The sequence below is a fragment of the Papio anubis genome, chromosome 16 (genome assembly GCF_008728515.1).
Source record: "Papio anubis isolate 15944 chromosome 16, Panubis1.0, whole genome shotgun sequence".
NCBI lineage: Eukaryota > Metazoa > Chordata > Mammalia > Primates > Cercopithecidae > Papio > Papio anubis.
In genome coordinates this window covers 11822518-11847735 of record NC_044991.1, presented here as the reverse complement: position 1 = coordinate 11847735, position 25218 = coordinate 11822518, and the positions used below count along the sequence as shown (strand labels likewise).

At 54.0% G+C, this 25218-nt stretch overlaps 2 protein-coding genes across 3 annotated transcripts in view; both read right to left on the bottom strand.

Annotated features, from left to right (window-relative positions):
* Window positions 1-15617, bottom strand: part of NPTXR (neuronal pentraxin receptor) — a 46715-nt gene extending 31098 nt beyond the window's left edge. The window contains exon 1 of the mRNA XM_009217305.4: window positions 15456-15617. Within this exon, the coding sequence (XP_009215569.2) occupies window positions 15456-15617 (162 nt within the window). The remainder of the gene's footprint in view (window positions 1-15455) is intronic.
* On the bottom strand, window positions 13003-23822 carry CBX6 (chromobox 6). Of its 2 annotated transcripts, none has more exons than XM_003905552.5 (5): window positions 23615-23822; window positions 23395-23438; window positions 23185-23250; window positions 22973-23039; window positions 13003-18711 (listed from the first exon to the last, which is right to left on the bottom strand). In XM_003905552.5, exons 1-5 carry the CDS (start codon window positions 23681-23683, stop codon window positions 17698-17700), a joined length of 1260 nt encoding a protein of 419 aa, XP_003905601.2. In that variant the 5' UTR covers window positions 23684-23822; the 3' UTR covers window positions 13003-17697. The 2 variants fall into 2 exon arrangements, with proteins under 2 accessions (XP_003905601.2, XP_017800813.2); XM_017945324.3 differs by having other exon boundaries at window positions 13003-18657; window positions 23615-23795.
* Between the last annotated feature and the right edge of the window lie 1396 nt (window positions 23823-25218).

Here is a 25218-nt window from a genome sequence, read left to right as displayed (position 1 = left end):
AAAGAGGAATTGCACAGGAAAGGCTTTTGACTGTAATCAAGTCATTTCTAAAAGATGGGTGATTGGATGCTAATTAGGTAACTGGTGGTTTCACCAGGCACATGGCAGAGCCAGGATTTGAACACAGGTTTTAGGTGATGAACTCATCCCAGCTGGCCTGGAATTTTCCCAGTGTCAGCACTGAAATGCTTGCATCCTGAGAAACCTCTCAGTCCTGGGCAAACACGGACAGTTGGTCACCCTGGCTATCTTCAAACCCATTCTCCCACCACACTCTCTCAGTGCTGGTATATATCACCTAGCAATGAAACACACACATCTTTCTCTTCCCTCGACCCCCATCCTTCCCTTTCTTCTAGCATCTGCCTCTTTCCCTGCTGCCTGCAGACTGTGAGCTCCTTGAGGGCAGGGACCAGCTGTAGCACCCTCCTCTCTGTGACTCCAGGGCTGGCACTCGTGGATGCTCAAACTCCCGGTGAAGGAGTCTGGGGAGACTGGTGGGATTACAGATGTGAACCACCGCGCCTGGCCTCAAAAAACATTTATTGAGAAAACATGTACCTCTTGGGGTGTACTTGTGAACAAAGGGTCCTTTTCCCCAGGGGGTGGTAAAGAGGTTGGGGACAAAGAGAGTGTCTGTGTCCGTCCTGAAGTCTCCAACTAGGTCCGGTCTCAAGACCTGAGCTGCCTCAGCCTCCTCATCTGTAAGGTAGAGCCAGTGGTACCTATGTATAGGATTATAATGGGAAGGAAATGAGGCCAGGTGAGATGTGTGTATAATCTCTCCCAGGGACTCAAGGCAGTAACCATTTCCTACCATACTGCTGTGTATTACCGGTGCAAGGCTCAGTACTTGCTATACCTTCCTTATTTATTCCTAGCATGTATTAGGTGCTCAATAAATGTTCATTCCCTTCTTGATGTCTTTGCCTTTGATTGCCCAGGCTTAGTCCCTAGTTGCTCTGCCCTTTCTTGGTTCCCCTCCCGCCCCCGTTCTGAGCAGAGGTGGAGAATCATTCAGATGAAGGATCGTATGTATATTCAATCAACACACGCCAGTCTGAGGGCTTCCAAGTGGGGTGCAGGGTTCAGCTGGGGCCCAGAAGTGTTCACACATCAGTAGTGGATGCTGATATTGGGAACCCAGACCAGAGAGGAGGGCAGAAGCCAGGAAAAAGAGAGCTTTCCTCTCCAGGGAAGCCCAGAGATTTCCAGCCAGCGTTTCTGCCTCCCTGGAAGCAGCAAAAGGAGCCAATCCAGCTCGCAGATTTGGGCAGGAAACAAGGACATCTGTTCCCTCACAGGCTCAGGAGGGGCCGAGAACCGAGGAGGAAACGTGTGTCCACTTTGTGGGGGGCCCTTGGTGTTGGCTGGAAAGTGCGTGCCTGAGTCCAGGCCCGGGAAAGAAAGACCAGGAGGAGTGGCCGGCCAAGGATGCTGTAGGGGTGGGGTGGGGGTGCCCCTCACTGTCTCAAGGGCCTCCTGCAGCCCCTGCTTGCTGGTCTGTTCCTCCTGCCACTTTTTACTGTACTGGGCTCTCGCCTGTGGCAGCCCTGGAACTCTACAGTATAATCTTTCCACGTCACAGATGAGAAAATCCAAGCTCAGAGACATTCGGTCATTTGCCCTGAGGCCCCTGGTCTGTGGGGGTACTGCTGGCATTTGAACCCAGAAGTTGTCAGACTCAGGTTCCCCAGCTCACGTTCTGACACTCCCCTTCAAAATGTCTGTGGACTGGTCCCTGCTGGGTGAGGAGGCAGCCAAGTCCATCCTGGGAAGCCCCGTCCTCCCTTTACTCTCCCCCTTCCCCTCTGGAGCACGTCTCAAAACAGCCACCATGGCCCCCCGCTTGGCTCACCAGTGGTCCCAGCACCAGTTTCTGTTGCACTATCTGTAATGTGTTTCCCCGACGAGGCTGTGGACTCCTCAAGGCCTCAAACCTTATGTTCTCCATATGTGGGTCACTGGCACCCAGGGCATGTCCAGGGTACATTTGATTCCTGCCCAATGGACCCTAAGGAGTGGTGGCCACCTCTGCAGCTCCTCTAGGAAAGGCATTTTCCGGTGGCCCCCAGGGTTCTGCAGCCACTGCACTCGGAGGCAGGGAAGCTGAGTCCTTGGGCTCGGGGAAACTTCCTTTCCTCATATGTAAAATAGGTACGCATAAACCTAACCTGCCTATGGTGAGGTGGAGGCACCTGAGATCTCACCTGGGTGGCCATTTGTGTGTGTCCAGCGAGGAACAAAGGGTACCTGGCAGCTCCTCCTCAAATACCATCTGTCTCCCAATCTAGCTTGAGTATCCAAGGCGAGCCCTAGAAGTGGGGGGTAGGTTGAGAGATTCTGCAGGCTGGAAGAAGGGACTACACATGAAGCCAGGGTGGGGTGGGCAGTGCTGCCAGCCGGGCCCCTCCCTGCTCCTGCCCCTCGAGCTTGCCAGCCCACAGGCCCATCTTGGGCTGGGTCCAGGCTTGGCTCTTTCTCTTCTCTGAAATTTGCCTGCCACCAGCACTAGCCACAGCCACTTACAAAGACACCTCCCTCTCCAGCCTCCCACCACACACGTGGCTCCCTAGCCACTCAGCCTTGAAGGGGTGAGGGACCAGGAGCATTTTTTTTTCTCAGCCCCTTTGCAACGCTACACTTTGGAATGGGTACTTGGTCTCCATTGTCCTCAGCTTTGGGGGTCTAGGCTGGAGGGGGACAGCAGGGTTGGAGAGGAAGGAACGGATCCGAGTGACATTTCCATTAAGGGGTCAGTTAGTCACAAACGCTGGTGGCTGGCTGGAAAGGAATGAGTCAAACACAAGGCCTGGGGTTCAGGTCCCATTGGGGAAGCAGATGAGTAAGGCAGCCTGTTGGGGGGTGCACTTTGAAGTCGGGTTTTAAATGTGGAGTCTGAGGGCATTGCATCAACGTGGAGTGGAGTAATTGAAATATGGACTTTGAAGTCAAGGAGTTGGATTTTAATCCCAGCTGCACAACTTACTAATAGAGTCACCTGGAGCAAGTGACTCAGCCACTCTCTCCGGTTTCCTTGGCTGCACCATGGGAGGATTTATGCAAGAGTGAAATGCGAGTGTGCAGCTCAGAGCCCGGCTCGTGGAGCGCTCAGCAGAGCTCCCTGCAATTTCAAAAGGAAGGGGATATTATGATCCTTTCTCATTTCGTATATGGGGAAACTAAGGCACGGAACAAATATGCACATATTCCCAGGGCCCTGTACAGCCAGGCTGTCCAGCTCCAATGACTGTGCCCTTAACCATAGTGCTATGCACAGAACGGTGTTGGTGTGGTGGTTAAGGATGATGGCATAGGGTCAAATCCTGGCTCTGCCACTCCAGAATTTCTAAGCAAATAATCACATTTCAGAGCCTCAGTTCCCTTATCTGTATATTGTGTGTACTGTGCTCTCTGGTGCTATGGTTAGAATATTTGTTCCACCCAACACTCATGTTGAAGTTTAATCGCTAATGTGGGGGTATTGAGAACCAGGACTCTTAAGAGATGATTGGGTCTTGAGGGCTCTGCTTTCATGAATGGGTTAATCCATTCATAGATTAGTGGATTAAGGGGTTGCCATGGGAATGGGGCTGTGGAGAAGCTGGCAGGAGGGAGACATGAGGTAGTCCTCTCAGCTCCCTCACCCTGTGATGCCCTGTGCCATCTCAGGACTCTGTAGAGTCCCCACCAGCAAGAAGGCCCTCACCAGACACAGCCCCATTGACCTTGAGCTTCTTAGCCTCCATAACTGTAAGAAATAAGTTCCTTTCCTTTACAAATTACCCAGTATCAGATATTCTGTTATAAGCAACAGAAAACAAAACAGACAAAGACATCTGGGTTGTGGGGATTTAATGAATCGGTTAGTGTAAAGTCCACTCAGAACATATTAGCTATCCTTAGAATAATTCTGAGTTCAAAAGGATAATTAGAGGGAGCCCCCTCCCCCATTTTACAGGAGATGATACAGAGACCAGAAAGGGTGATTGACCAGGCTGAGGTCACACAGCTGGAAGAGCTAGGACTCAAGCCACTGTTTTCCTACTCGCCTCAAGCTGTTACATGGGAGGAGGACACCGAGAATTGGTGAGCAGATAGCTGGGATGCCAGACTGGAAGTCAGAGTTGTGGTCACATCTGGACACAGAGATCTAGAAGGTGTGTCTTCTTACTCACCACCTCCTTTAATCCAAATAAACCTGCCAAGTAGGGGGTCCTAGTCTCCTTCCCAGCTGAGGAGCACTGAGGCCTGGAGAGGAGAAGTGACCGAGAGGCTTCAAACCAGGCCGCCTGTCTCATGGACAAGGGTCTGTTTATGGTGCCTGAGTTTGAAAGGCAGGCAAGCAGGCAGATGAGCTCCCCGGAGGGAACCAGAGATGATAAGAGCAGAAGCCTTCCACAAGGGCACCAGAGCACACAGACCAAACCGTGTGTGCTGGCAGGGACTGCCAAGGGAGCTAGCGAGTGACGATCATTTTAATGAGTCCCCTTGGGGGCCAGGGTCCACATTTGCCTTTTCCAAAGTGTGTCCTGTTTCCTTGCTCACGGCTGGGAGTATCTGAGCCTTTACCGAGAACTCCTAGGAATATCCAGATCTCCTCTGAAAGAGCCTGTTGCTGGTGCTGCAGTTTCAAACCCTGAGGCGTGATAGGCAGGAGAAGCTGGTGGGGGGCTTGTCCTTATTTCACAGGACTGAGGACCCCTGCCACCCGGCTTTGTTCTGTTTCCATCAGCCCACCCTGGCCCTGCACCGATGTTTCTCAGGCCCTTGTGTTCATAAAGGCTGATTGCTGGCGGCTGTCATTTAAATGGAGGCTCATGTCTTTGTCAAGCTCTGAGCTCACTCATCCTTTGGAAAAGACAGAAAAGACTTTGGTGCCAATTTGTTCTAATGAAGGCCACATCCCTTCTAGAGGGATCAGAGGGATCTGTTCTCATCCAGCTTTAAGTCAGATTGACTGTGCGCCCCTGCGTGTCTGCCCGCTATTAGGAATGTTCACATTCATCCTTGAATCTCACTGTCCTAAAGATTTCAGAAGGTTGGGGAGGGAGTAAGATGCAGGGGAGACAGCTCTGGGTTACTGTCCAGATAGATGAAGTTTTGGGTTTTAGTTACCTTTTTGCTATTGATTTTGTTTTGTTTTTCAATTTTTTAATCATAGTAAAATATGTTACAATAACAAAATTTACCATCTTAACCACTCTTTATTTTTTAGAGGCAGGGTCTTGCTCTGTCACCCAGGCTGGGGTACAGTGTTACGATCATGACTCATCGCAGCCTTGACGTCCTAGGGTCAAGTGATCCTCCCACTTCAGCCTCCTGAGTAGCTGGGACTACAGGCACGCACCGCTATGCCCGGCTAATTTTTCTATTTTTTGTAGAGATGGGGTTTTGCCATGTCGCCCAGGGTGGTCTCAGACTCCAGGCCTCAAGGGATCCACATCTCAACCTCCCAAAGTGCTGGGATTACAGGCATGAGCCACTGCGCTCAGCTCCATCTTAACCATTTTTTAAAAATTTTATTTTAAGTTCTGGGATACATGTACAGAATGTGCAGGCTTGTTACATAGGTATACATGTGCCATGGTGGTTTGCTGCATCTATCGACCCCTCATCTAGATTTTAAGCCCCGCATGCATTAGCTATTTGTCCCGATGCTCTCCCTTCCCTCCCCACCTCCACCCCTTGACGGGCCCAGTGTGTGTGGTTCCCCTCCCTGTGTCCATGTGTTCTCATTGTTCAACTCCCACTTATAAGTAAGAACGTACAGTGTTTGGTTTTATGCTCCCGTGTTAGTTTGCTGAGGATGATGGTTTCCAGCTTCATCCATGTCCCTGCAAAGGCCATGATCTCATTTCTTTTTATCACTGCGTTAACCATTCTTAAAGGTACAGTGGAGTGGCATTACACACATTCACACTGTTGTGCAACCATCACCACCATCCATCCCAGAAATCTTTTTGTCTTGTAAAACTGAAATTTCAGACCAGGCACAGTGGCTCACGCCTGTAATCCTAGCACTTTGGGAGGCTGAGGCAGGTGGATCATGAGGTCAGGAGTTCGAGACCATCCTGGCCAACATGGTGAAGCCCTAGCTCTACTGAAAATACAAAAATTAGCCGGTCATGGTGGCATGCGCCTGTAGTCCCAGCTACTCGGGAGGCTGACGCAGGAGAACGGCGTGAACCCGGGAGGCGGAGCTTGCAGCGAGCCGAGATCACGCCATTGTACTCCAGCCTGGGTGACAGCAAGACTCCGTCTCAAAACAATAAATAAATAAAAACAAATAATAAATGTAAAAATAAATACATAAATACAACTGAAACTTCATACCCATTAAACACTAACTCTACATCCTCCCTCCTCCTAAGCTCCGGACAACCACCATTCTACTATCTCTGTATGATTTTGGCTACTCTAAATATCTCATGTAAGTGGAATCAGACAGTATATGTCTTTCTTATGACTGGCTTACTTGACTTCGCATCATAGCCTCAAGGTTTATTCACATTGTAGCATGTCAGAATTGCCTGTCTTTTTATGTATGTGTATTGCCTTTCTTGTATGTGTATGTCACCTTTTGCTTCTCCATTCTTCCACTGACGGACACTTGAGTTGCTTCCACATTTAGCTATTGTGAGTAATGCTTCTATGAACATGGGTATACAAATATCTTCTCCAGACTCTGCATTCAATGCTTTTGGGTATATATCCAGGAATGCAATTGCTGGATCACATGGCATTTTTAATGTTTTGAGGAACTGCCATACCACAGCAGCTATTCTATTTTATATTCCTACCAACACAAGGGTTCCAAGTTATCCACATTCTTGCCAACATTTTTTTTTTTTAAATAGTAGCCATCTTAATAGGTATGAGTTAGCCGGGAGCGGTGGCTCATGCCTGTAATCCCAGCACTTTGGGAGGCTGAGGTGGGTGGATCACTTAAGGTCAGGAGTTTGAGACCAGCCTGGCCAACCTGGTGAAACAGCATCTCTACTAAAAATACAAAAATTAGTTGGGCGTGGTGGTGTGCGCCCGTAATCCCAGCTACTTGGGAGGCTGAGACAGAAGAATCACTTGAACCTGGGAGGCGGAGGTTGCAGTGAGCCAAGATCACGCCACTGCACTCCAGCAGGGGCAACAGAGTAAGATTCTGTCTCAAAAAAAAAAAAAAAAAAAAGGTATGAGTTGACATCTCATTGTAGTTTTGATGTACATTTCCCTAATGGTTAGTGATGTTGAGCATCTTTTCATGTGACCTTTGACTATTTGTATATCCTATTTGGAGAACTGTCTATTCAAGTTCTTTGCCTATTTTGAATCAGGCTTTGGTTTTTGTTGTTGTTGTTGCTGCGTTTTAATTCTCTACATATTCTGGTATCAATCCCTTATCAGATACATGATTGGCAAATATTTTCTCCCATACTGTGGGTTGACTTTTTACCCTGTTAATAGTCTCTTAATGCATAGAAATTTTAAAATTTTCATGAAGTCCAACTTATCTACTTTTTTCTTTAGTTTCCTACGCCTTTGGAGTCATATCCAAGAAATCTTTGCCAAATCCAGTGTCATGAAGCTTTTGCCCTATATTTTCTTCTCAAAGTTTTTTAAGGTCTTACATTTCAGTCTTTGATTCATTTTAAGTTTTGTATATGGCATTAGGTAAGGATACGACTTCCTCCTTTTGTATGTGGATATCCAGTTTTCCTAGCACTGAAAAGACTGTCCTTTCACCACTGAACGGTTTTGGCACCCTTGTCAAAAATCATCTGACCACACATGTGAAGGCTTATGGTGGGGTCTCTTTTCTATTCCTTCGGTCTATAAGCCCATCTTTATGCCAGTACAACACTGTTTAGAGTCCTGTTTGCTATTGATTTTTAACTAATTATACATGATCTGAGATGCCAATTTCTTGAAAATTATTGAGACTTGCTTTATCTCCTGCCACATGATATACACGATAATTTTAGAAATTTTTTGTTTGTTTTGTTTTTCCCTGAGACAAAGTCTCACTCTGTCTTCCAGGCTGGAGTACAGTGGCACAATCTCGGCTCACTGCAACCTCTGCCTCCTGAGTTCAAGTGATTCTCCTGCCTCAGCCTCCCAAGTAGCTAGGATTACAGGCATGTGCCTCCATGCCCAGCTAATTTTTGTATTTTTAGTAGGATGGCGTTTTGCCATGTTGGCCAGGCTGATCTCGAACTCCTGACCTCAGGTGATCTGCCCACCTCGGCCTCCCGAAGTGCTGGGATTACAGGCATGAGCCACTGTGCCTGGTAGTTTTAGGAAATCTTCAATGCATGTTTGAAAATAATGTGTTGGGTGCAGGATTCTGTATGTACTGTTGGCTGTTTTGCTATTTGTCTTTGTGGCTTGTGTGTTTTGTAATTTTGGATAGTGAGCTCACATTTACAATGGTTTTATCTGTGAGAATCCTGTGTGGCCTTTACTGTGGGTAGGGCCATCCACAGAGGCTTGCATTTGCTACTAGTAGTCACATGTCTGTGATGTAACTCGCCCCAGGGTTTTCTTTTATATTAATTTCTATACTTGGGAGTCCTGGGAACATGTGGGTAATACAAATTCAAACCTTAAATTCGTGTTAGTGAAGGTCTAGAGTTAAAATTTCTCAAGAGATCATTCTTTTTAAATTTTTTCCAGCAGAGCCAGAAACGAGACTACAACTTTTTCATCTTCTCCCTTTGTGACAGGGTGATCTTTCCCCACCATTTGCTTTTTCATTGAGGATATGGGTCCAGTTTTATTCTGGTTCCAGATTTCTGTTGGCAAGAGTCCCAGGCCTTGTCTCCTATCCCTCCCTCCACAGGTGTAAAATCCAAGCTCCTTTGGTTACCAACATTAGCAAAAGCCACCACCTCCCATGCCCATCTCCTGCCTCCCTTTGCCACCCATAGGCCCACCCTGCAGGACAGCCAAAGAATAAACATCTGCCTGTCACTCTGATTTTTGGCTTTTGTCTTTGTTTTTGGTACCTGGGGATTTTTTTTTTTTTTTATTCTTGGAAACTCAGTTGGGTATTTGAAAGAATGTTTATGTTTTATCCAGTCTTTAAGTATAGACAGAAGGTTAGCAGGACAGAAGGTTCTATCTTTTCATGCCTCAGACCTGGGTTCCATTCTCTCTGCCTCTGAGTGATTTTGCGGAGCATTGCCACCCCACAACTCTCAGGCCTCGCCTTGCACCTATCCGATGGGATTAATCATTCCCCAGCCTCACCTCATGGGGATGCTCATGGAGATAAAAGGCATGAGATTGAGGAGGTAGAGGCGGGCGGCAAGGGGCTGGACATTATCCCCTGGAATTTCCAGTGGCATCCAGAGCTAAGCACCTGTGTCCCTGGTGGTGCTTCCAGGATGGCTGGTGATCAGTCATCTCAGAGCTGAGGTGCACTAAGGGACAAAGACCCTTCAACAGACTTCTCCAGCAGTGCCTATATGGGCAGGAGCTCGCTCTGAGCCTCGAATCCATAGATGAAAATCCCTCCAGGACCCTATGGCTGATTTACTCCCAACGTGTCCCAAACCGAACTCATCTTCCCTGCAAGCTGTGTCCTCCACCAGCTTCTCCACCTGAGAAGAGTGCACTCACTCACTCCTCTGCCTATACCACATACCCAGGTGCTTCTTCAAAAAGGCTTTCTTACAAGCTCTCAAAGGCAGTCCCTCGGCCGGGCGCGGTCGCTCACGCTTGTAATCCCAGCACTTTGGGAGGCCGAGACAGGCGGATCACAATGTCAGAAGATCGAGACCATGGTGAAACCCCGACTCTACTAAAAATACAAAAAATTAGCCTGGCGCAGTGGCAGGCGCCTGTAGTCCCAGCTACTCAGGAGGCTGAGGCAGGAGAATGGCGTGAACCCGGGAGGTAGAGCTTGCAGTGAGCCGAGATCGCGCCACTGCACTCCAGCCTGGGGGACAGAGCGAGACTCTGAGATTCCGTCTCAAAAAAAAAAAAAAAAAAAAGGCAGTCCCTCACCAAATCCTAAATATTCCAAACAGCCCTCCACTCTGACCATTTCCTGTTGTCCCCACCGCCTCAGGCCTCATTATCCTCACCAGGGTCATTTCAAGTCTTGCCCTAGAGTGGCCTCTGTTCCTCCTGGGACTCCCTCCTGAGCTCACAGCCTCCCTGGCTGATGCTCAGAGCATGTGGATGTCTGGAGGACAGGACGGCGCCTCTGCCCTGCCGCTTCCTTTGTGACCCACCGCTGTGGATCAGGTGTCCTTGTGCTCGGCCTCTGCAGGCCACCAGGCCTTTTTGAAGTCTGTCCTCTCAGAAGTCAGCAGCCTGAACAAAGAACGCGCAGAATCAGCTCACAGGCTTGTTAGCTGGCTTGGGAGGGTGCTGGGCAATTTGATGTGGCCTCTGTCACCTCCTTATTCACTCCAGGCACGGCTTGACATGAACCGAAAAATTTCAACTTTTAGCTTTTAAAAAGCCACCAAGGGTCGGGCACGGTGGTTCACGCCTGTAATCCCAGCACTTTGGGAGGCTGAGGCAGGCGGATCATGAGGTCAGGAGTTCAAGACCAGCCTGGCCAACACGGTGAAATCCCGTCTCTACTAAAAATACAAAAATTAGCTGGTCATGGCGGCATGTGCTTGTAATTCCAGCTACTTGGGAGACTGAGACAGGAGAATTGCTTGAACCTGGACCCGGGAGGCAGAGGTTGCAGTGAGCCGAGATTGTGCCACTGCACTCCAGCCTGGACTATAGACCAAGACTCTGTCTCAAAACAAACAAACAAACAAACAAACCAATAAACGTAACCAAGTAATTTTGCAAAAATAGTCATCCTCATCTCATCCCATTCCACCCCCCACTTCTTAGCTTGCTCCAGCCCTGAGCTTCACCCCACTGCTGACCCTTAGCCCTGGGAGGAGGTCCAGGAAGAGGACAAGGAAGGGGTGGGAGCCAGGCAGGCACCCCCCCTCTCTAAGCCCAGTCAGCTGGCTCTTGGGCAATTGCTTGGTCTTGCCCAGTCCTCATCACAAACCGTTCAATTCCTTGAGAAGTTGCTACGGCCTCCTCACTCATTAACCTTCAACTAATAAGGAGACTTACCTGCTTAGCAATGGCAGGACTTGTGACCAGGAACGTGGTGACTAATTTCAGCATGCACTTGCCTCACACGGGCTGCCCCATGTCCTTATTCCCAAGAGCTTGAGGTTCAGGGGCAAACAGATGGGGCTGGGGTGAATGTCGACTCCCCTTCTTCAAATGTGCCCCCTTGGGCAAATGAACAAGTTGATGACTTCGCCTCTCTGGCCTCTTCCTCCCCGTGACATCTGCTCATAACTCATGGGCTCGCTGGGCATGGGTGAGGGACATGGGCTAGGGCCAGTGATGTGCTCACCAGGACTTGGCCGATAGTAGGTGCACTGATAATTCGGGGTTTAAAAAAAAAGTACAAATGAGGGCTTTCTGGGAGCAGAACACCAAGACAGGTGTTCAAGATGACGAGGAGGTGGCCGTGAAGTGCAGCAGTGGCACTGAGCAGGACCAACCCTGGCTTACTGGCTGCCCTGTCGGTACTTCACTGTGGGTCCCTTCCCACCCACCTGCCCAGTGGCATCCCCGTATCTGGGACAGGGACACACTCCCATTTGTACTGCTGGCTTCTGCCTGGCCTGGGCCAGGCCCACTGGTAATGCTCAGAGGCAGTTGGTTGATTGCATTGAGCTCCAACTCTACCTCTCAGCCACTCCCAAGCCTCACTGTCCCCGCCAGTATAGGAAGAGGACTGAGCTTGGTGACGGAGATGATCTGGGCCTACCATGTGCCAGGCACTGAGGTGTGGGCAGAGAGGGGACGAAGACCCAGTCCCGTCCTTAGGAAGAGGGATAGACAAAACCGTAGGTCAATACCGAGGGAGCAGCCAGGGCAGGGCCTGGGAGGGCAGGTGGCAGGGGAGGGGCTTCAGGCAGAGGGAGGCAAGGAGGAGGAGGGGTGGGGAGGTGGAGGCTGGGGGAGACTTTGCACCTCAGCCATTTGCAGATGGCACACAGGCTGTGTTGAGCTGTGGGAGCTCTGGGCATCACAGCCTGGAAATTAACAGCAGCGTCTGTCTGCACTGAATATCCCCAGCGCTGGAACCAGGCGTGACAAGGAAATAGATCGGATTCCTGCCTGCCTAGAGGCCGTGGTGCCGGGGCATGATCCTGAAGGCGGTGGGCTCCCTGACCCATATGGCACTGGTGTGGAAGACACAGGGGGTAGGCGCAGGCCAGGATGGAGACCGGTGGACCAAGCAGGAGCTGCTGCCACAGCAGAAGCACTCAGGACCCCAGGGTGCAGGGCAGGGAGATACTAGAGAAGCCAGACAGGAGGAGGTGGGGTGGTGAGGAAGGGGAGACCAGAGCGCCACCTGTCCGAGGCCTGGCAAACAGGTGGCCGCGGGAGGCATCGGGAGCTTGCAGGTGGAATGCCAGGCAGTCGGGGAAGGCATGGAAGTTTGCCTGGGGCTGCTGCTTCTAAGCCCACCTATGTGGGGAGAAGGTGCGTCAACTCATGAGAGAAGGCACATGGTGCCCGGAAAACATGCCAAGACCACCATTCTCATGATTGGAACATGTGGTGCCAAACTGTGGGACCCGATGGCAGGAGCGGCTGGTGCCCCATTCTGGCCTGCTCTCTCCTGGGCTCGGGGACCACAACCCCACAGGCCCCTTCCTCTCTGCGGGTGCTGTGATTCCCACTGAGGGACAGGCAGTGGTGAGACCTCCACCCTCCCACTCTCACCTACCAGTTATTCTCAAGGGTCCAAGAAGCAGCAGGCACCTGCTTCTCCCACTGAGGCACATGCGAGCTGGGGGAGTGTGGGAGATAGGAACCAGGAAGCAAGTGAGTGCCAGCGGTGGGGCAGGGCTTCCCCCCTTCACCTGTCACTGGAGGGGCATGGGCCTGCTGCTTGTGAAAAGCCAGTCACAGCTGGAAGAAGACACAGACACACCCCAACCTAGGGGCTAGGCCTCAGCTTCGGAATGTGACAATTTATTGGGGGGTCAAAGAGGCTTTTCACCCCCCTTTCCTGGCGTTGATACAATATTGAAGAGCAGCAGAACAAACGTACAAGACAGAGTAATCGGCACAGACCCACCCCTCCCCCGGCACCGCCGAATCCAGAATGGAGCCCAAAGCCACACCCCCAACTAGGCGTCTTCCCCACCGGGGGAGGGGCAGGGTGGACTGGGGGACCTGCCCCCCATGCCGAGGCGGCACCTCCGTTTCCCATCTCCTGCCAACCCCACTATTTTTCCATCTTTGACCACTGGAGGCAAAGTTTAGCCAGCTGAGAGCTGGATGGTTGAACCACATACAAAGGCAACAACACTTCATTTTAAAAATGAGAGAGAAAAAAGAAACAGTGCCCCTCCCCAAATATAGAGCTATATATGTATATTTTATATATATAGAATTCATTCGTGCACAATTCATTAAATGAACTTCTCAAAAATTAAAAAAATTATAAGATACGTATTTCTTTAGGCCTTTGTGTTTTTAAATTAAAACCAACAAAAAGAAGTCTCCCTCTCCACTCCCCCCAGCAGCAAGGGCGGCCGGAACGCTTCGCTCCCGCTACCTGGCCTCCTGCAAGAGGGTTCCCCCGTGAGACCGTCAGTCCCCCTTTGCCTGGCTGACGACCTGCATACAGTAGACACTCACTGCTGGAGTGAGGCACTGACTCCTCCTAAGACTGCAGGGGGCGGAGGAGGGAACCACGAAGGCCTGGGAGGGGGCATCTTTGGCCCCCACTAACTGTCTCCCTATTTCTGCATCCTGGTGACTGTCAGCAAGAGATGAGTCGGGGAGACCCTCTCCTGGAGTTCTAGCCCCTAATTCTGGGCTTTCTATATGACAGGACATGCAGATAGGGAAGAAACTAAAACCTTTCAATGTCTTCCTTCTTTCTTTAAAAGTGATTCCTCAAACCATCCCTGCCCCAAAGAGGCCGCCTTGGACAAGTGCATGGGAGCCCATAAGTGGAACTGACCAGGTAGGGCTCCACTGTCCCGTGTGGGCGAAGTGCAAAAAAAAAAAAAAAAGAAAAAAGAAAAACCACCACAAACCAAAACAACAAAATGACACAGAAAAGTGGGCAAAGTGAGGATGTGTCCTCTTGGGTCCCCAGAGGCCAGAGAGGCTGGTAGCAGCCCTGCTCCCTGGCCAACCCAGCTCCCCATTGGGGCTGACCCTCCAGCCTCGGGCAGGCCCACCGGCCTGGCTCTCCTCCAGGACCTCCTGGCTCAGGGGCTCGCTGCCAGTCTTGTGCTGGCTCCAGGGCCTGGGCCCTGCCTTTTAAAGGGCTTTCCCCACAGGCCAAGGCATCCTGGGCCCTAGTCCCTGCCGCATTCCCCCAGTGAAGCAGCTGCACTTCTCCAAAACTATTTCCACTTCTTTGAAAAGGGGCCATCCCCCCAACTCTGTCCCTCACACTGAAGTTGGGGACTTGATCATCACCTCTTCCCAGATTACAGGAAGGATGAGGCTCATTTTGACCTTGACCCCTTTGCAGGGTGAGAACAAAGAAGGGTTGTAGGCAGCTGGGGGCCCCAGTACCAGCAACCTTGACCCCCACCTGGTACTGGGCAGCTGCTCTGACACCAGCAGCGCTTTCTGAAGAGGCCTTGCTGCCCAATATACCCATTTTGCAGAAGGGCAAACTAAAGGTCAGAGTGGGGACTGAGACAGGGATGGGTCCCAACTTACCGTCTCAAACCAGAGACACCAGACCTCACCTGTTTCCTATGATACTTGGGTGGGGAGGGGGTGCACTTAAGGGGAGATGGCGGATGCCCCAACCAATATTGAACATGGGAGATTGGGCTTTGGGGGTTATTTCACATACAAAAATAAAGCAAACCAGATTGCAACTTCTGCTTGGTAATTAGGCAAATGGAAAGCAGCAAGGGTGGAGGAGGGGCCCATCGAGGCCGATCTCCCAAGGGAGGCCGATTGGAGCAAGTGTGTGGGGGGCGGGGTTACTAGAAAGGGCAGGACGGAGGCCTCCGCTCACCCTCGGTTCCAACCACTTGGGTCCCCAGGGGCACTGCCCACCTCAAGGTGGTATGCCTGGTGCCTCTTCATGCACCAAGGCTGGCCTGGGCTGCTCTGCTTGGAGCTCAGGCCAGCAGAAGCAGACTACCTGTGGCAAGGGAAATGCATTCCCTCTCCCCAGCCACCCCCAGAGCCCAGCTTCTTGCCTCCTGAAGCCTGCATCCCCTTTCAGGCTAGGGAGGCTCAGAGAGGTCGTGGGCTTTAGAGTAACCTGTGGGGAGGGAAGTCTCCCCCACACGGTGGCGGTGGTAGGGACCAGATGGCCCAACGACTGGCAAAGCAACAGAAGGGAGCAAGAAACCAAACCGCCCACTCACCAGCCCCCTGGAGAAAATCACCAGTGACAACCCTACCCTCCCAAACCTCACCTTGCCGGGGCCTGCAGCTTGGGTTAGCTCCCCAGGGACCCGCTGTTGTCCTTCCCTTTGAACAAGCATGGGTGTGGAGATCTGGGTCCAGGCCCTCTCCACAGTGCCTGCAATGCCAGGGAACCTGCCAGCTGGGTCCAGGCCTCTGCCCCATCCTGACATTGCCACCTCACCTGTGCAATCACTGCGTTACTATTTTTTCTTAAATATCTCTTTCTCCCCCCACCCCCCCATAGGAATCCCATAATATTTTTTTCTATTTCTTTTTTTTCCTCTTTTTTTGTTTTTGTTTTTTTGCAAAACTAATTCTTTCACTTTCCTGTCATAAAATCACCTCTGAAAACACAACTTCTTTACAAAAAAGTCACGAATGACACGAACTCTCAGGAAAACACATTTCTATGGTCTCTGGAAACACCTGTAACTGGCACCCAGGTGATCATTCACCTAGGGGAGGGGGCCAGGGGGAAATCACCTCCAAGGACAGAGGAGAAATACCAGCCCTTATTTGGGGGAAAAGCCAATTGGCACTTGGACGGCCACAAAGCCAACACACAGGGCAGGGCAGGGAGGGCTGAGGAGGATCAGCCTCCGCCCCGACCCTGCGAGGGTCCCCGTTCTGTATCCCGGGGAGGGGAGGGCTAGGGCCACACTGTGGGCCCTGGCAGGGAGATTGGGAAGGAAGGCGACCTCCCATTCTTAGGACCAAAGGCGCTCGGGTTCTGATTGGCCTCCTGCCAACGTGCTTCTGAGGGAGGGGCCCAAGGCAGCACAGCCAGGAAGCCAGCTCCAGTCACGCCTGGAACATGCCACCCATGCACAACGGAGACCCGGAAAGTGGCCCAGGGCTGGCCAGTGGGGCACCTGGTCCCAATCCTGGGACCAACACCCTCATTCTTCTGGAGAACACAGCCCCTCTGGTCTCGCCTTTGCCTGCCTGCCCTCCCAGGTCCTGGCCTAAGGCTGGGGCTGTGCCCTCTGCCACTGGCACGGGTGCCTCAGCTCCCTGGCAGCAGAGGGAAACAGAAGCTGCCCAGGACACTGGAGGCTCCTTGCTTCAGGCAGGCTGGGCTATGAGAAACCCTCCGTGGTCAGAAGCAAAAGAGGGGCGGGGAGAAGCCGGGAGGCCCTCGGGAATGGATTCTTCGGGGTCCTCCCCAAACACCGGGAGGAAGGGGGAGCTTGGAAGGGGGTCTCCCTCTCTATCTCGGTCCCCACCATGATGTGAAGGTCCGACAGGTTGGGCTGACCACCCCGAGGAGGGCAGAGGGGTAGGGGGCATGGTGCCCCCAGCACACCTGGGCCAGGAGGAGAGGCCTGGTGACTTCCACAGCAAACCTCCAGACCCAAGCCTGGTCCCCAGCCCTACTGAGGCGAGGAGCGGTCCAGGCCTTCAATGCCCCTGTTCAAAGGAACTGTAAAGGATGCCACCTGGCAGCCTGGGGCCTAGCACCCAATGCACGTATGAACCCACGGACAAACATGGCAAGTAGGGCGGACGCACAACTGAAGTTTCCACGGCAGGTTCTCGTAGCACCTTTGGTCAAGAACTGAAGAGGCCTTTAGATGCTGGGAGGCTGCGGCCAGGCGCACCCTCTGCCAGTTCCTCCCACCGTTGAGGGGGTTAGGAAAAAGACAGGGCTGAGGCAGGGCATAGGGGGTCTACTTAGGCCTCATCCAAAATCGAGCAGGGAAGACCCCGCCCTAGCCCAACTTCTGATGCCCTGGCTGATGTGGAGGGAGGAGCCGAGTCTGGCCTCATCCTCGGCCTCTGCCTGGGGCTTTGCCAAACAGGCAGGAAGCCCTCCTCCTGCCTAGGCATCTGCAGGAAGGAAAGGGACTGTGCCCACCCTCAGTGGGGGTCTCCTAAGGGCCCCACAGCTGCCAGGTTAGCACCGAGAAATCAGACACTGCACAGGAGAGCAGGAAGCAAGCTAGAGAGACGGGTGGGATGTGGAAGGGGCAGAGGAACCGTAGGTTCTGGGGCTTTCCAGAAACCACCCAGTGGGCCCTACCATGCATGGGCAGGGGGTGTGCCCTTCCCCTGCCCCATTCCAGGGTGGCCCTTACCCCCTAGTTTTCTGGGACCCCAATTACCCAGCCCCATCCCTGGGTCAACACCGAGCCATTTGAAACAAGCAAAGCACAGGGAGAGAGGGCTGGGGGCAAGGGCGGGGTGAGAGCAAGAGTATGACTTCGGGCAGGAGGGCCCCCCCAAGCCCCCCTCCTTGGTGGAACCCCCTCACTTGCTCGCCCCACTGCTGCCACCACCCCCAGCGGCGCCTGCTACCCCAGCAGCCACCTTCTCGAAATCCTCAGGGTTGCAGAATTCCTTGATTGTGACCGTCAGGAGGTTGCTGGTGACATCGGTGACGACCACATTGGAGCAGGGTGACATCTCGGGGCGCCAGTCCCCAGCCTCGGGCTCGGAGGAGGCACCGGCGGGCTCAGGGGCCGTGGGAGGCGCCGGGCCGGCAGCAGCTGTGACCTCGGGCGGTGCCCGCTTGCTGGTGGCTGCCGACTCGGGAGGGAGGGACAGGTCGAGCACCTCCGGCTCGCGCCAGCTGGGGGCGGACGGGCTCACGGTCTCGGGGAGGAGCTTAGGGGGCGTGTCGTCGGGGTCAGAGGACTGTGGTGCAGGTGAGGGGCAGCCGGAGGAGCCGGAACTGCGGGCGTCGTAGGGGGTGGCGGGAGCGGCCAGGAGCAGCCCAGGGCCCGGGGCTGAGGCATCAGCCTTGCCGGCGGGCGGGGCAGCCAGGGGAGCGGGCGGGGCAGCCAGGGGGGCGGACGGGGGCTTGTACAGCGCAAAGGCGCCGAACTTCATGTGGCGGATCTGGGTGCGCAGGACGCTCTCACTGAACTTCTTGCTCTTGCCGATAACGCGGTTCCGCGAGGGGACTTTGGGGCGGGCCAGCGCCCCAGCCCCCTGCCCGGTGCCCCCGCCGCCAGCGCCCTTGTCGATCACCTTCAGGTTCAGGATGATGCGGTTCCGCTTGGGCTCCCGCGGCTTCACCTTACGGTTGATGATGCGCACCGTCTCCGAGAAGGGCGAGATGGGCGGGCGCAGGCCGGGGCTGCCCCCCTGCGGGTCCGGGCGGGGCAGGGGACGGCGGGACATGCGGTGGCAGCGGCGGATGTCCTTCTTGAGCCGGTGCACTGCTGCGCTGGAGTGCAGCTTGGGCGAGGAAGCACTGGCAGTCGGCTTGACAGAGAAATGCACATCACTGATGCGGAGGGCCTCGGCCTGGGCCCGCGCCTGCGGGCAGAGGGAGGGGTGGGTGGGACCTCAGAGCTGCCCGCTGACCTCCCCTGGATGTCCCTGCGCCAGCCAGCCCTAAGTAGAGCCTCTCAGCCAATGATCTCAAGACCACGCAAGAGAATCACTGGTCTTCATGACCTCGACTTAGAAAAGGAAACAGAGGTTCAGAGATGAATCAATTTGCCTCCGACTCCAAGGTCTGAGTCAGGACACCCTTGTCCAGGCCCAATTCCAAAACTGTGTTTTTTTCTACAACCCACCACCACTGCAAGCTCCACAGAGGGCCCTGGGCCACTCCATGGCTGCCCTTGCTGACACAGGGGAGTATGGACAACTGGGACACAGTGTTGGGAGGGCAGCCCTTTGCTCAGAAGCCCCTGCCAAACCCCTGCTCTGTGCCAGATCCAGCCCAAGCGGGGACTCCTCCACGGACTCATTCCTGGTGACCAAAAGGAGGAGGTGGGTCCTCCCTGCTCCGCCGCACCCAGTCCTGCTGAGCCACCATGTCCCCGGTGCCCCGTACTCTCTCACCTGTGAGCAGGCTGACCTCCGGCTCCAGCCTGCCTCCTTAGCTGGCAGCACCTCAGCCACACTTCCCTGGATGGGTCTCATTTACTTGTCTGCCCAGTGCCTGGCTCAGAGTGAACTGGTGCCAATGCAATCCAAGCCTGCACCCCAAAGCCTGGGCTGGAACCCAACCTGGTCAGACGTGAGTTTGGGGGGGACAGGCCTAGAGGTGGGCCTGACCACTCCCTATTCTCTGTGCCAAGATGGTCTGGGGCAGGATGGTGGTGCAGAGGTCGTGGGCAGCCAGGAATACTGCCCCAAGCTCCTAGGCCTGTCCTTCCAGCTGTCCTTCCAGGCATGAAATCTCTCTAAAGCCGCAGGGCTCTCAAGAGACCCCAGGTTCCAGTCCAACCCACCCGTTGTCAGATGCCACTAAATGGAGAAAGGCTAAGGGACTCGTAAGGTGATGTAAGCTGTCTGCATGGCCAGTCCTTTCTTTACTAAGGAAGGAACTGACACATCAGGCACCAGCTGCTTGGGGTTACAGCTGCACACACAGACTCTCCTGGAGAGCTGCTCTATCACAGGGAGGATGGTGGGCAGCAGGAACAGGAAGTGATTTGGTGCAGCAAAAGAACCACAGAGCCCAGAGAAGTACAGACCCCAGGCTTGAAGAATGAAACATCAAAGCCTGGTCCTGACACCTAAGTAGGAGAAAATCCTGGTCCTTACTGAGACCTGACTGCACCCCAGACAGTTCCAGAGGCCCTGGTGCCCTGCTCAGACAGACAGATGGTAGAGGCAGAGAGTCCTGTGGGCAAGGTCTCAGTGGTGTGAGAAGATGGCAAGGAGTCACAGGACTGAAAGCAAGGGCTGGGGACAGAGGCTGGGGTGTGTGGGGGGTGCCACAAGGGGCGTGGGTTTTACAGATTCTCTGGCTCCTACTGGGGAAGGGAGGCTTGTTAGGTGACGGCTGCCCTCAATCTAGGTGGGAGATGGTTGGGACCGAGAGGAAGGCCATGTCCCCATGGTTGGTCTGTGAGGTCCTTGAAGGTGGGATCTGTTGTGAGGTCTCTCTACCTCCCACTCCCCACAACACTGGATGCTTAACTAGCACCTGCAGGTAGCCCATATGCCCCTCAGACAAGACTAGATTACACTGGACCACAACTCCCAGGAGAGGTGTTCGCTGGCTTATTTGTTGGCTAAGCAAGATGTCTTCATTTAGAACGTGGCCTTCAACCCCATGGGAGAAGGGACTGTGACTCCACGTGGTCCTCCCAGCCCAGGCTGGGGCCTCCTGGGGCTGCTTGGTTAACAGTCCCTTCCGCCACTAGGTGGCAGCACATGAAGTCGGGCCTGCCCATGCCAATGCTGCCAGCCCAGCTCCCAGGGATCCGGCCCCTCACACCCCTTCCCACACAAAGGCAGGGAAAAGCCCCGACTTTTTCGGCATGGTAGGCAGACATTCTGCAGGTGCATCCCCACACTTTCTGACTCGCAGAAAGTTAAGTGTTTACTCCTTCTGCAAGCTGCCTGAGCTTCCTGACTTCTGCAATTATGCTTCCAAGAGTCCAGTGGTGATGGACTGTCCCTGGGGGAGGGGCAAAGAGTGTGGGCAAACAGCAGGCCCGGAAAGAAACCCTGGCTCAGTGAGTCTCCTTTCCTTATCTGCTCGACCATCACAGGGCCTACTTCAGGCGCTCCTGTGATGATCAGAGAGTACATGGCACCTGCTCAGCACACTGCCTGGCATGCAGCAAATAACTGAACAGACCTACCTATGGGTGGTGGACTTATAAGCAGTGATCTTGTTCCAATGTATGCTTGGCATACATTGTTATTTCTTACTTTATACTTTCTATATATTATTATTTTTTAAAGGGTTCATCCCTCCTCTTCCTCCCCACATGGAGAACTCCTTGAAATCGGGGACTTGGGTCTGCCTGGTAAATTAAAAATAACTGTAGCCAACATGGTTATTGCACCCTGACCAGGTGACAGGCATAGCTCTGTGGGCTTGGCATGCACTGTAGATGGTGTAGATGGCATGAACTGTACCTTGGCCTCTCCCCATGTCTGTGGGCAAGTTACTGGACACCTCTGACCCCGTTTCCCCATGCGTAAAATGGGGGATGGAAGCTATCTCGTGGGCTCCTGTTTGCCCCACAGTAGTTCCTGGCAGAAAGCGCGGAGTGTAATTTGCTGACTGCCATACTACCTCCCACGGAGTCCCAGAGCAATGTATTCGGCCCAAGCTAATCTCCATAGCCCCTCACAAATATCCACATCTCTCTCAGGCTACCTGTTTCTTAGGGTCCAGATAAAAAAGTTCTCCTATCTGCATCTCTATCCCCTGCCACGCCAACTCTACAGCCTCCATAGTTTCCTGTGTGTATCTGCCGTTCCCCCTTAACCTGACATGGACTCCTCAAGGCACAAGATGAAGAAAAGGAGACAGGATGAAGCCAGGATGCTGGACCTCGGGTAAGTCACTTTCCCTTCCTGGGCCTTGATTTTTTATCTGTGAAATGGGGATAATACTCCCCACTTCTTGGACTGTTGAGGGCTCAGCCCTGTATTAGGCCCACAGCCAGCTCAGGAACCAAAAGAACTATCAAGAAAAAAGGCGTTTTGTGTATCAATGTTCATGGTCATACTCGCTTCACCGCTAGAGGGTGCCCCAGCTGCACTGAGAGACTGTCACACAGCCCATCAGCCTTCCAGCTGCTCCGCCCATCCCTCCCCAGGAGAAGCATCAGGGTTAAGGTTACTCCCTGAATCCCCTAGGATGTGCGTCGCTTGAGGGTGGGGTTTATAAAAATATGAAATTCTGGAAACCCACATTTCTTTCACTTCTGCTTCTCTTCTCCAAAAAAGAGTCCTCCCACAAAGTCACCAGCTGTCGGGTGGGAGGGGGCCCTGAGGCATGTGTAGCACTACAGCGAGACAGGTGGCCCAGTGAGTTCCACCTGCAGCCTTGCCTGCCACCTAGGGCCATCTTGCCCTTCCTTTCCCAGACTCTGTTTTTTCTTGTCAAAATAAAATAAAAACTCAAATCCTCCAAGATGGCTTCCTCTGGAAGTTCTTCCCTCCCTAGCAGAGGCTAATATGCTATGCTCTTACTCCCACATCCTCATCTTCCAGAAATGGCCGGGAGTGGGGGGAAACTGAGGCTCAGAGCCCTAAAGTTAGTGGCCCAGCCTGGGTGATAAATTCAAAGGGAAGTGATTTTGAGGTCAAATTCAAGTTGGATCCCCAAGAAAGGAGGGGAGCCATGAAGAACAAATCCTGAAAGACAGGGAACGGGGGAAGCTGGGGAAAGGGAGGCAGGTGGTCCCCCAATCCTCTCCTTGTTCCCTGACAGGAGGTGGGACCCCACTCACTCTCCCCCTGGGTTCCAACTCCCAGCACAGTCATAACAGCTCAAACAAATGCCCCCTTCCCATGGGCATCCCCCACCTTCCTCAGCCACCCCCTTTCCTGGAGCCCTAAAGGCACCCCCAGACCCTGGTTTCAACAGGGAAGATTATCCCCAGTCCCAGGACCCTCTTGTTGAAGGTGAAGCTGGCTGAGGCTTGCCATCAGGGGCTTCTGGGGGGGCTCACAACCACCCCCTGCCCAGCTGGGGCCCCTCTGGAAAGGCCCGCCCGCTTGGGCAGCCGCGTATCTGTCCCTCCCTTCCAGGCCCCGTGCTGTGCCGGGGCTGGGGGCCCGAGAAGGGGATGCTGCTGGGGCTGGGCCAGGTTACCTTCAGAAGGAAAGTTTTGGGTTTGGGTCCTCTCTTCTTGGGCCCATACAGCTCACGCTCCCTCTCCCTGCGGCCGAAAAACACCAGAGGTTAAAAAGAGCCCCTTCCCGGGCCCCACTCCGCGATGCCCTCCCCGGCTCTCCCGCTTCCCCGCGCGGCGCCCCAGCCGAGCCTCGGCCTCGCCGCCCCTGCCAGCTTCCCCAACAACTCACTTTTGCTCGAAGGCTGCAATGAGCCGCGAGTCCAGGATGTTCTCCTCGGGCTCCCAAGTGCTGTACCTGCCGAGTCACAAACGCTCAAAATCAGGATGAAGACCAGAGAGGGACAGGCACGCGGCGAGAGCAAGCGCGCGCACCCCCACCCCAGGCCCCGGTGCCCGCTGCCTCTCCTCCCGCGACGCCCCCGGACCCCGCGACACTCACTTGATCGCCCACCCCTTCCATTTCACCAGGTATTCGATGCGTCCCTGAAAAATAGAGGGGAGAAAAACGGGGGTGGGGGTGGGGAGGATGCGGGGACGCGAGGAGGCGGCGGCGCGGGGCTGGGCGAGGGAGCCAGGCTAGCGGGACCGCTTCGCCCCGAGGGCTCCCGGCCCCGGCTCCGGCTGCGGACAGCGGCGGCCCGCCCCGGGCGGCGGCTCACCTTTCGGATCCGCCGTTTGATGATGGATTCGGCCGCGAAGACCCGCTCGCCCACTGCAGACAGCTCCATCTTGCTCAGCGGCACCCACAGCCCATAATACTCCCTGCGCCCGCGGCCGGTGCGGCACCGCTCGCGCACGCGCCGCAGCGCCCAGGCCCCGGCGGGCGGGAGCGCGGCGGGGCGCGCGCTCGCGTTCCAGCTGCGGGCCGTCACGTGATCCTCGCGGCCGGCGCGCGGTTGCCAGGACCTCCCCCTCTCCCGGGGCGGTTGCTAGGGAAAGTCGGCGCTAGCGGGGCGGGGGCGCGCGCTGGCTCTTAAAGGAGCCGCGCCGGCGGAGGGAGCAGCTGCCGGCGGACCCGATGGGTACCCGGCTTGTGGGGACGCTGCGGCCTTACGCTTATAACCCCCTCCCCCATCTTGCTGGCGCCCGATCGCTGACACCCTCTCCTCGCCTCTTAATCCCCACGCGAGTCTCGCCAGGCCCCGGGCGGAGAAGGGCTGTGGAGCCGGAGTCTCTCCGCCAACGCGCGTCTCCCGCAGTAGCCTGCAAACAGTTAAAAATGATGCAGCAGAAATGCAGTTGCTGTTGCCTTGCCAGGCCTTGCGGGAATTTCTTTAAAACATCGCCCCCCATCCATTATTTATGTATTCGTGGGAGTGTGGTTTTGTAACCAGTTCAGAAGAGTTAAAACAAAAACGCCACCGCAGGAAAGGGGTGTGCAGCGAATGGGGCCGAGGAAGGCCTGGGTGACCGTGGGCATCTGACTGCGGCCGGGGTCTCGGGCGACACCTGCCCTCGCCCGGGAGACCGGGGAGGACTCGGCGGGTCCGGTGTGGCAGTGAGGGAGGGAGAGGGACCGCGGGCAGGAACGGGTCTCCCTGCACCCCACCTTGGGCCCACAGCGGGTCATCATCTGGTTATTCGGTAGAAGCCGCCTTCGCGGTCATATCTGTGTTTTCCGATTCCCAGCACCCCTCCCGGCCCCCCGACCCGGCCGCGTCCCTCTCCCCGCCCGCAGCTGCGCGAAGCTTCCGCCATTGCTCTGGGGAGCCCAGACCCCAGCTTCCTACTTGGGGAGGGGCGAGGAATCGAGCTGGGGCTGTCCGGGAATGGACACGAAAAATAGCCCTGCCGCGCAAAACGCTCCACTTTTTAAATGTTGAAATTACTTGAACTGTATTTCCCATTATGTTAGTAGTCTTGTTCTTTGTAAAACAATTTTTAAAAATACAGATAAAAAAGCAACTGTCCATAACTCCCATAAAACCATTGTTAACATCTTCACCAATCTTCCAGCCTCTGCTTTATGCCTACATGAACTTACATACACCTGTGTACGTCTGTGTATGTATATGTATATACATACACATTGTCTGTAGATTTGATTTTTTAACAAAATGGGATCACGCTATTCACACTGTTCTGGAATCTGCTGTTCTCCCTTAATGCTATAAAGTGGACATCTTTCAGTGTCATTAAATACAGATTTCCCCATCCTTCCAGTGACCACCTTGGGGTTGAGATGGGGTTGGGAGGAATGGGGATTGTGAAGAGTCAGGGTTGTATCTTGTGAACATCAATGGCTCATTAGGAAAGATTTTTA